The sequence below is a fragment of the Cydia strobilella genome, chromosome 14 (assembly GCF_947568885.1).
Source record: "Cydia strobilella chromosome 14, ilCydStro3.1, whole genome shotgun sequence".
NCBI classification, from domain to species: Eukaryota; Metazoa; Arthropoda; class Insecta; order Lepidoptera; family Tortricidae; genus Cydia; species Cydia strobilella.
Genome location: NC_086054.1, coordinates 3,643,714 through 3,655,784, shown reverse-complemented (window position 1 = coordinate 3,655,784; position 12,071 = coordinate 3,643,714). Strand labels below are relative to the sequence as shown.

The 12,071-nt window shown below is 38.7% G+C and overlaps 2 protein-coding genes across 2 annotated transcripts; both read right to left on the bottom strand.

The window, feature by feature from the left end:
- Positions 1-3,985: 3,985 nt before the first annotated feature.
- LOC134747344 (uncharacterized) lies at positions 3,986-4,843 on the bottom strand. The gene has a single exon (XM_063681978.1). It carries the CDS (start codon positions 4,669-4,671, stop codon positions 4,039-4,041), a length of 633 nt encoding a protein of 210 aa, XP_063538048.1. The 5' UTR covers positions 4,672-4,843; the 3' UTR covers positions 3,986-4,038.
- Positions 4,844-10,728: 5,885 nt separating this feature from the next.
- On the bottom strand, positions 10,729-11,825 carry LOC134747343 (uncharacterized). Its single transcript, XM_063681977.1, has one exon. It carries the CDS (start codon positions 11,576-11,578, stop codon positions 11,147-11,149), a length of 432 nt encoding a protein of 143 aa, XP_063538047.1. The 5' UTR covers positions 11,579-11,825; the 3' UTR covers positions 10,729-11,146.
- Positions 11,826-12,071: the final 246 nt, after the last annotated feature.

Sequence of the window (12,071 nt, the reverse complement as noted above, 5' to 3'; positions counted from 1 at the left end):
CAGACATCATTCCCATACTAAAGCGAAAATACCTACGCTATAATAGCCTACAAAATCTTAATAATAATACCTGCTGCTCAGGACGAGAAGAAATGTACCATAAGTACGCGCACAAAGAGTCGAGACTGCCTTGCTCGCCGTTTGAGTCACGTGCCAACGCGTCATCGTTAAGAATGCGCTAGGGTTGTACTGTTAATTATATTATTATTGTAATGAAACCAATGTTGCGAATCAACCATATTTTTTATTAGTCAATCAAATATAAAAACAACCTGACTCAAAGAATTCCTTAATTTACGATTTACCTACTTATGTTCAAAGAAATAAATGGTGACAAAATTCATAAAGATAGATTTAAAACACTACTCACCTTTCTTCGTCTCTCGGAAATGAAAAAAACGACAAATTTTCCTTTGTTTTTTGACTTTTACACCTATCTACTGCACAATAATTACGTGGTTTCGGCATTTCGAAGCGTTGGCGCGGGAAACGTGCGGTGCGAGCGCTCAGGCGGGTGTTCGGCGGCCCTCTGTCGGTTGTATCGTCGACGATACGCAGAGCGGTAGGCATATAGCGCGTGGCCTTGAGCGAGTGAAGGAGGCCTGGTATGGTGGCGCCGCCTAATTACTGTTTTTTGATGGACACTTTTCATACATAGAGATTTGGCTCCTTTATACCTATATAGTCTCCATGGTTCAGGTGTTATTTTAAACGTCAAACTTCTATTAAATTATGAAGTACAAATAACACTGGCACTGCGTGTGCTGTCAAAATCTCTGCAGATTTTTCTTGGTTACGCTACTAATATTTTATGCAGAATCACATGTGGCATTAGTATCCATCAAAGAGGATATAATAGGATAGAACGGTACTGTCATAGTAAATTTTGTAGCCACAGTAAATTCACTGCCATCTATCGACACACGATTAAAACTAAAAATAAATATATGTGGATAAATGGTTTTTTTTTGATTTGCAATATTTGCATTAATTATTTTTATATTATTTTGACCCATGTTCTTTTACTGATATGCGTTAAAATTGTTAAATAACAAACGAAACCGTCAACGCCATCTAAACGAGTAAAGTAAAGGTAGTGGCGCCATCTGATCGAGAATCAAATTTTCTTGATTTTCGAGGCACGTTTTTTCCTTAGACTGTATCCATCTATTACGGAGTTATATCTACTCGTATGTTTGGTATCCATGGCTGCCAGCTGCAATAGAGCCATCTATGAGCGTCCTTCCAAACTTGTCGAAATAAGACCTTAACAAACATTCTTACATGCGCTACATTTGCCTTGGTTGGTTCATGAGTTAGCAACAGATGGCATGTTAATGTCTATTGCAATTTTATAATCTAAGTACATTGAGGTGAATGATCGGGGTCAATTTTCATGAAAGAGGTTTTGCATCTCTTTGGTGTATCTCTGTATCTGCAAAACTTTTAATTTATTAAAACAGAACAGATACTATTTGCGGTATTTTCTTTACTTCGGCGGTAATAGTAGTTATAGGTAAAACGGCAACAATAACATGAAAATAAACACCAAACAAATGCGCAAAAGTTGTATATACATTATTATGTGTGAAGTGGATTATGTATAATATATCGAAATATATTTATTTAAACACATATTTACCACTGGTTCTTTATTAATATAAAATAACGTGTTGTAGTACAATATTGAATCGGAAAAGTGACACTATTTTTACATGTCATGGTTTTAAGTCTAGAAAACTAATAACGTAAAGCGCGTGAAGGTTTTAATTTAATACCAAACAATGTGTTGTGTGTATTCCCAGGATCAGTGCTATTGTACCTACGCCTTCAGTGAGTTTTAAGAACGGACGTGATAAAGAGCTAAGACTAACAAAACAAAACATTAGGTATTCGTAAAAAAACGAAGTGCAGTGTTGTGGCAGTGATACACACGCACCAGCTTCAGCTGCTAGTGTATTACTAAAACAAAATAATTTTGTATAATTTTATCTTATACCTTTAAACGAGCAATTTTTGTATACATAAATATATATAAATTTCGGGGATTTCTGAAACGGCTCTAACGATTTCGATGATATTTGCTATTCGGGGGCGAAAAATCGATCTAGAGAGCTAGGTCTCATCTCTGGGAAAACGCGCATTTTTTAGTTTTTATAGGTTTTCCGAGCAAAGCTCGGTCTCCCAGATATAACAGCATAATTTAACACCAGGGGCCCATTTCTCGAACGGTATGAGATGGGAATACGTAGGGTGCTAATAATTTTTAAATTACAAGTCCCAACACAAGGAAGCAATAAATTCTGAATAGCTCTAGACATGTGAACGTTTTCTGTAAACCAACAAAAACTTGAATCTTGAATTATGGCCCTAGTTTCGAGAAGCCAGATACAATACTTATAGATTACAAAAACTACGCAAAAACAATACCAGCACCCTCCAATAAATATAAAAGGTCGTCACTGTACACAACCGTAATCTAATATAGAACCTCAGCACATGATCTAAGGTTTACGACGCAACACGCAACGGCATCTACTTTGGCCTGTTTAAAATTTCAGAGAAACATGTGCAGAACATCTTGGTGGCCACACCGGACACCGCTGACCGTAGCTATGCGAATAAGTTAAGATTGTAAGGTAATATGATAACATGGGGATGAAGAGATGGAGAGTTAGGGACACTCAGATTTTAGACTCGGAGGAAGAAGGCGGTCGATTTAATTAGCTCTCTAAAAACTTAGAGCTTTGTATAAAAGTAAAGCCCTAAATGTTAACTAACTGTTAACTGTTCTTGAATTGTATAAAGTTAAATTCAAATTAAAGCCAGTGGTTCCAGTTTTGGCGATATAATCCAGTTAAGTAATCTATCTAGAACGTTATGCCAAGAGATTCGTCCAAATAGTCTCCAAGTTGTATTTTCAACAATTAACCATCTACTTGCCATGAGGAAGTACAAGCCTTGCTTAATAAACCAAGTTCATTGTTGGGACGAATCTATATAATTATTGAGTAACTTGATTAATTAGTGAATTGCCTCTGTATGACCTAGGTTACCTAACAAACACCCTATGACGAGACAATTGATGTTAACCCATTATATATGATGAGTTCGACTCTCATTATTGGCAATAAATAATGTATGGTATAAATACATTTATATAGACTCAAGGATTCGAATTCCTGTACGTAATGGATGTGAATTAATTGCCAATAGAAATTATTGATACGGTGTTATTCTTGTTATGTGAATTGTACCTAACGTATAATTATGTTAAACAGTTAACCTTAATATTGTCTTAGAAGTTTTAATTGCGATTAAATTGTTTTATTATTGGACCAACTGTACCGCATAAGCACTGATGTATCTAGATTTTGCAAATTAGATTACTAAGGGTCGAACCATGGTTTTCCCTGGTTTTCCTGGTTCGACGGATAGGTAAATTACAGATAATGTTTTATTCCAGGATGGTATGTGCGTTAGTTGTTATTGTATAAAGACCATCGAATACTGTTTATGTTTCAAACAATAGAAGGCATAGTTCGCATTTTACATCTATATTCGCGCAGTGTAAGGATTTCATATTCATTCTAATAATTTACTTTTACTTAACTAATGCCATATACTTAGATTTTCTTAGGAACGCCATACCAAACAAATTTGCAATAATTAACAATCCAATATTACAAATCGCTATGCGCATTTTCCTTATATCGACACCCCTAAAGTAGCTCAGATCTCTTTTACATGCAAGCAATTACATATAAATTCTCTCATTCAAATACTTAGTAACAGTAGTATATCTCAGAGGGTACAGGCAATCAGCCACAAGACCAACACAGGTATTAGACTCATATTGTTAGTCCTCAAACAGTCAAGTCGTATGAGTTACCATGGCAACACACTAATAATATTAGACTAATACCGTTCGTGAAATGGGCCCCAGACCATCCCTTTAAAACGACTTGTATTAATAAAACGTCACTGCACACAGTACACTTCATTGCTATTAGGTTCACACAGGCATTTCCACACTTATTAAAGCTCGTCTTTAACAAGTTTCAACAACTCATCATCGTCCTCTGTCCACACATCAGGGTTAGACGTCATCTGTCCCAGGGCCTCCATCCTCCTGTCCATCGTCACTCTATCCAGGATATGTTCCATCTTCATATGCATACAATCATTAAAAACAGACGCGTATTCACATATCTCAAAAATCCCTTCAACAGCTTTCAAACATTCCTTTATAGCGCTTCTCAAACGCGCTAACACTTCACTATCATCTCCGTATACAGCTTTATTCGCATCCAGAAGGTTCCTTGGGACTATTTTGTTCTTCACGATAATAGAATTACGTTTTAAAATGCAAGCGACGAAGCATTTGCCCTGCATAGTTGACTGCGGTACGCGTTTAAGGAATGTTTCGACGTCCGTCATAGAAGCTTTTACTTGCCGCGCGCATTCAGTCAAATTCTTCCTAAACGGTTCCACTTCTGCATCCATCTTGTTGAACTGTTCTATATGTTCCTCTTTAGTCATCGGCTGAAAGCATAGGACGCTCGCTATCAAAAATACAATGATTGTAACGAAACTCATGGAAGTTCGCATTTTCGTGTCGTGGATCAAATTCGGTCGTTTCGCTCTGCTTGACTTCATGCTTTTGTTCATTGTGTGTATTTTTATTGTGTTTTAGTCGGTTAATTGGTCGTTAGCGGCACGAGATACGCTGACGTGTGCCCGTGTGCGAGTTACACATAGTTGCACCAGTTCTTACGAATTGGAAATGGGCAATAAAGATCTGGTTCTGATAACTAGTATTGCGCGCACTTCAGGGTTTTTAACGCAATAAATTAAACCAATATCCTTTAAGCTTTAAAATTGGTGGATGTAATACATAAACTAGTTTAAAATCGGTTTTAATCCCAAAACTCAACTTCCTTACATGTATCATCTAATTCATCTATTTCAGTTATCAAAAGGAACAGTTTGCATGTTTAGGTACATATTGGGTTTCAATATCAAACTGAAAGACAGGCTACCTAATGTTTAATGTTTATCGAGTAATTCGAGTATTTGAAATTGTAACAATATTCACGACAACTCCTGGTTTGGCCTAGTGACCCTGCCTGTAAAGCCGATGTTCCTGGGTTCGAATCCCGGTAAGGGCATTTATTTGTGTGATGAGCACAGATATTTGTTACTGAGCCTTGGGTGTTTTCTATGTATTTATGTATCTGTATATTATATATATCGTTGTCTGAGTACCCACAACACAAGCCTTCTTGAGCTTACCGTGGGACTTAGTCAATCTGTGTAAGAATGTCCTGTTATATTTATTTATTTATTAACCATAAAAGCAAGTTTGTATGTTTATTGGCTTTTAGGGTTCCGTACCCAAAGGGCAAAACCCGGGACCCTAATGGCTAATATTACTAAGACTCCGCTGTCCGTCTGTCTGTCACCAGGCTGTATCACATGAAGCGTGATAGCTAGACAGTTGAAATTTTCACAGGTGATGTATTTATGTTGCCACTATAACAACAAATACTAAAAAGTACGGAACCCTCGGTGGGCGAGTTCGACTCGCACTTGTCCGGTTTTTCATTCACGGGAAGTTTTTAGATTAGATTTAGATTAGATTTAGTTTATTCAGAAACAATACAAGCATTGTGTTTGAAATCCTTACAATATAAAATTTACAATATATACAGCCTTAAATTAAATATAAGTTTAAACTATGCATCTACAATTTAACAAGTCAACGTGCATATACCTATTAATAAAAATAAAATAAAATTTAATTATAAAAATAAAAAATAAAAACACTAATACAGTTAAGACAATACAAACAATCGCTCAATGTGGGAAATCCGCAAAGATCTCGTCAATACTGTAGAAGCACCCCCTCAATAAAAATATTTTTAATTTTTTTCTAAAATGTTCATAGTCCGTGATGACTTTTAGTTCTACAGGCAGCTTGTTAAAGATTCTGACAGCCTGGTATTTCACACTATGCCTTGCAGCTTGTTGTCTAGGGTAGAAAGTTGGCCTAATGTTTTTAGTACGCGTTTGAAGGCGCAACTCCTGTTCTGTAGAAGACTCGTACTTTGATATATTTTTGACAAGGGAAGTCAACAAAACGAGAACGTATAATGAAGGAACTGTCAAGATTCCCAACTTCACAAAGGGATCACGGCAGGATATCCACTGTGGAAGGCGCAGAATGGTTCGGATCGCTCTTTTTTGTACGACCAGAGCTCTATTAATATTTTGTTTGTAGCTATTTCCCCAGAATATGATGCTATACCTTAGCTTGGACTCCACTAACGCATAGTACACTGTCTTGAGCTGCTCTATCGTGAGCTCCTCCCTCAGGCTTCTGAGCGCGTAGCAAGCTGACAGAATAGTGTTTTCTATATTGCCTATCTCCGGTTTCCAGGTCAGCTCAGCGTCCATTCGAATACCAAGAAACTTGACCACATCGATTACGTCTACCGATACTCCGCTTAGCATGACTTCAAGCTTATCTGTTTTTTTTGTATTGTTTTTAAGCTGCAAATGCACTGAAAAGGGACATGGACTACTTTTTTTAGGAATAGGTACATCCCTTAGCGCTACTTGCACCATCCCCTAACCCGGGGTTAACCGGTTAAACCTGGAGTTACCATGGTTACCAGTAAACGGTCACTGGTAACCAGTATACGGTTACTGGTAACCATGGTAACTCCAGGTTTAACCGCTGACACTGCGGGGTTGCGAACAGCGTTGCAGCCATAATTGTGTGTTTTTAGTTTTAAGATATACAGGGTGGCTAAAAGATAAGTGCATTCCCGTTGCCAGGAAGGTTTTGGGATTATACTGAGCAATTTTTACTATGGGGTTAACCACGAATTCGCGTAAAAAAAAATTCCCTTCCATAGAAAATTAACCAGCCTAAATGTATGAAACAGCCAACATTTTTTTCGCGATTTCGGGGTTGGTCCCATAGTAAAAATTGCTCAGTAAAATCCCAAAACCTCCCTGGCAACGGGAATACACTTATCTTTTAGCCGTTTATATATTAGCCGTAACCGTGTATTTTATAATAATAATATGTATTATGCTAGTTTTAAGGTATTTATCTTTGGGCCAATAGTTGCCCGAAAATATTTTCATTTTATTTCATTTAACCCCAAAGAGCCTACCGCGAAAACCGAAAATCGCTACCGATCTTGGATCTTTCTCTTTTACTCCAATGAAAGCGCAATTAGAGTGACAGAGCAAGATGCCCGCAATCTGCGTACTTCGATTTTCGCGGTTATAGCCCAGGTTAGTAGGATAGTGCAAGTGGCGTTTAAGGGTAATAGTTGAATAAAGAGAGTTTTATACTTTTGAACGCCAATGACGGATATATCGGCACCGCAGGTCCAACGCCAAAGACGGATTAATGCGTCACAGACTACAGAGCAACATAAACCTACGTGCATGTGCATAAAGTTCAATTTCAGTTTTGACACTTCGGTGACGTGGCGTCCGAGTGACAGCTTTTATGTTTGACACGACGTCGAAAAGGTTAAGCGCTAAGCTGCTTAGACAACTAATCAACTTAACTTTACCGCACTAGTGTGATAATTAGCACATTACGTGACCAATGTCGAAAATTTAAAGGGCCATATGTACTGTTAAAAGTTGAACGATACATTTGCAAATAGGTAATTCGCAACGAGTGGCGATAAATTAAAACACGACCGAAGGGAGTCCTAGTGAAGAGGTTCCTATTTTTCGCACTTGTATCGTAATGGACGGACGGACGAAGGTGCGGGGCAAAGTTCAGTAACTTCAGTAAAAGGAACACTCCTATATTTACATTTATTTATTAAAATACTACATATATAATACTATACGTATAAAACAATCACACATTTGTGTATCACATTAAAGTTCTCTATTTAAAAAATAGAAAAACAAATGACAATATCTAACTACATACTTCTAACATCGTAACGCATGAGTATATCTATGACCCGTTTTGGTCTAAGGAATTGACAGTAGCTATATGAACAAAGTTAAATAAATAGGTATAGACATAAATTCGACTTTAAGAACACATGTTTAAATTATGGGCTAAACGAATATTTGGGGCATTTTCTATGAATTGCCGATGGCGCTAACGCCGCACAGCGTCGCGCGGCATTGTATTTATATCGTCACATCGTTTATAATGGCGTAAGCGCCATCGACAATAAGGTCCCTTTTTATAGAAAATACCACATTTACACTTCATCCTCTTCTCTTTCTCTTATATTTGTATGTGTCATACAAAAAAGTAGGTATTTTAATTTGCCGGATGTCCAGTATAGATTGGGAGCTTGAACTCCTTGCAAAATTCATCTCGATTATCTTTCACAACAACAAGATATTTTTTTTCTGTTTGCATAGTAGATACATACAATTTATCAAAGGAATTTTGGTAAGGTACCTGCGCCAAAGAAAGCTACTTTCAAAATGTCATAGTTTTATGTGTAAATGAGTCCAAATTTTGGGTCCATGTTTGCTAGTAGGTACCATAGAAAAAACTGTAAGCTCATATTAAACCTAAGAAAAATTAAAAATACCGATGGGCCTTCTTTGGTGCAGGCCTTATATTTTACTTATTATTTTGATCTACTCTCTCGTCTTGCACATCCAACTACTACCTACCACACATGTTTCGTTTAAACGCGCCTATTTGAACAACATGCTTCGTCTTACGTAAGCGAACAACTCGCGAACGCGAAGCGAAGCGGCGCGGCGCGGCGGGCCCACTTCGGGCACGGCGTTCATGTTTGGAACGAGATCGCCCACGTAATAGGACTCTTCTATAGGTATCAAAGGATTGATTAACCCCGCGCCACATCGCTTCGCTTCACGTTCGCGCGTTGTTCGCCTACGTGCTGCGTGAGACTCTTCGCCGCAAATTTTACGACTTTCAGCGACCGGCGGAGGTCACAGGTTACATTCACTTTTAGGTTCAAGGTATAAGTTGAATACACTGAAAACTTAAGAGGAAAGGGGACGACCGCTTCTCCATACAAACATAGTCCCCATTTTCCTCCCTGAATATTGTCTTTATAGAAAATATTGCTACACAATTGTATATTAACCATATCTGATGGGTCATTCTCTGAGAATATGTCTGTGGTTGCGTCTAATTGCCACGACACGTTTCATACATTTTGTATGAAAATGTATGGGTCGCAGAAATTAGACCGCAGACATATTTTTTTGAGAATGACCCTTCTATGCACCTTTGTTTGACTTTTTGATTATCTTATAAAGTAGAAGCTAAAAACAAAATTCAGTACACCAATGTTCCTAACTTTTATATCTTAATAAAAAATTCAAAAATAAAAATTAACGAATGGAACATAGCTGAAAAAATATTTTTAATACTGTTAATATCCAGAGGAAAATAGGGAATCGTTTGTATAGAAAGGCGGTTTCGGGGCGGTCGTCAGATTTTTCGCCAGGTGAGTCATACACAGCAGTCAAGTCTTGTTTGTAAACATACACAAACGCATAGTATAAAACACTAACGCTTTTGATGCTGTACCTACTGGTTTTCTATCGTGTAATAAAATCACTGCTTAAAGGATGACTCACGTTAGACCGGGCCGTGACCGGGCCGGAGCTTCCGGCGCTTACTTTTCTATGACATGACAGGATTGACAGGTGATCACGTGATGCTTTCCATAGAAAACGAAGCGCCGGAAGCTCCGCCCCGGTCACGGCCCGGTCTAGCGTGAGTCATCCTTTACTCCGAAATCGCGTAAAAACCCCAGGCCATTCAAGTATTCAGAAGTAACTTTTGTTTAAAAATCTGTGTATGACTCTAGTACATAAAGTAAATATAATATATTAACTTCTAAACCCGTGTTCCGGTGAAGATATGACGCTCATGTCACTCATTGTAGTACCTAGTCCTTTCGTACGGTTGTTTGGCACCTAAGTAGGACTTGGGAGATTTGAAAGGCTTCTTGTATCTAAATTAATTTTTAACAATCAAAAACGTCTGCGATCGATGCTATTAAGCTTAGAATAAATTTAAAAGTGGAAAAATTACTGCCTTGGGTGAGACTTGATCCAGAGGCCGTGAGTTCAAGTCTCACCCAAGGCAGTAACATTTCCACTTTTAAATTTATTCTTGTATCTAGTTCTAGCCATGATTTGAGATAAATGAAAATTGTTGTTTGTTGTCTGTTGCTCCTCTGCAAGAATATGGCGGTCATTTGAAACAGTTTTAAACTGTGAATTAGCAATTCTATTTAAATAGAAATTCGTTTGTCTTTTAAGTTGTGGTTTACGTAAATCTGGGCCAGTTAGAGAGCGGGGTTTCCTTACATTACAGAAATAGGTATATTTAAGAAAGGAAAATGAGGGAATGGAAAGTATTAAAAGGATTTAATAGGATCCTTCTTTTAGAATAAGTACCTAACTCCCTTACCTAATGGGTACCTTAATGGTTATGACAATGACTACATTTTATGAGCTTTGGCAATGTATCACGACTACAGTTACCTAATGTTATTAGTAAAAGAAGACAGGCATTTGCTCAAAGCAGCATTGGGTCGAAGGATTTACCGTATCATTTAAGCTCTTTACAATGAAAACTATATATTTTTTAGATTCTATATACTCGTATCTGTACGATTACTTCGTTTAACCATATACAGACTACAATTTACAAGAATATTACAGAAATGTACAGCTCTTGTACATTTCTTTTGGTTTTAAATTAAGTGAAAATTGCACTTCAAGGAATGCCATGGTGTGGTCTTTTGAGTCACTCGTAGGTACTTGTATTATGTTTTCTAGGTTGCGAATATTCCCAGAGTCAGAATTCTCACATTAGCCATGTTTCACAACGTCGGAGATTGTTTATCGACACAATGCGACCCGTGACTCACGCGACACGAGTACGATGATTAAGAACACTTTCATTGCGCCCGCAAAAAACGAGCTTTCACTTTCGATCTTGCAAAACAAACATAACCTCGTTTCCCGTTCGTGCTAAACATTATCCGTCAAACCGAATCCGGATAATTGATGTCGTGATGCAACTGGCGCGATTCGGTCCGCCGCCGCGGCGGCATGAAATTATCAACAACACGGTTTAGACTTAAGTTCAGTTGTCGAAGGCTTCCTCCTCGATGAGCACCGGCAGGCTGGTCTGTTGTTGGCACGAAGGCGACACCCTTGCGCTGAGCGCCGTTATCCAGGAGTCCACATCTCGTTCAGCACACAGAAACTTCGCGGATATTGCATTGTCGTAACCTTTTTGTCTCACGACTAAACCCATCTCTGATTCCGCGCGCTCGACTGACGTATTCCTCAGGTTAACGACACTGATAGGCTTCGACAGACGCTTCCTGGGATAGATCACGGCGAAGTGCTCTAAAGATGTCCTGTACACCACCACTCTGACGTCCTGTCGTATCCTCCCGAGCCCTGAAAGGACCACGAAGCCTGATTTCACTTCCGCGTCGCATGATTTCTTGGTGTAACTTTGGCCGAAGCGCTCGGCGCGACACGAGACTGACATAATATCGGTCGGCATTTCACTGTTTTGAGTTTCACGAGACACAAGTTCTCATAACAAACGTTGTTTGCCTTGAATGTTGTTACCGGCAGCGAGAGCTGCGGGGCGTGCGCTCCGGCGGGTGGGTTCTTACGGACTGAGGAGAGGTGTCCCGACGGGGTCATATATATAACCTCGCGCGATACTCGGAGGTGCTCGCCCGAGATCGTTATTTTGCATTCACTGAAGTCTCGGAGGCTCGCCGGCTGTGGGTTGATGGGGTCAGACACTTGATCTTGCAACTTTGTAGCTTTCGGCCAGGCTTAGACAGACCTAGATGCAACGAATTTTCCGAGCAGGAAGCGATTTGACAAATAATAATTTCACACATATTTTTTAATGGTCCTGTTTCGAAAGTAAGTTTACGTTCGTAGCAGCGACACAGTGTGACTACTTGTAAATCTCGAAGAGTCAGGTCAAACAAATAACCAAAGTTTTTAAACAATGTCGGTGACTGGTACAATCAACTGAA

Bases quoted from the DNA above. Each gene is read 5' to 3' on its own strand.
- LOC134747344 (XM_063681978.1), bottom strand. From the start codon at position 4,671: ATGAACAAAAGCATGAAGTCAAGCAGAGCGAAACGACCGAATTTGATC.
- LOC134747343 (XM_063681977.1), bottom strand. From the start codon at position 11,578: ATGCCGACCGATATTATGTCAGTCTCGTGTCGCGCCGAGCGCTTCGGC.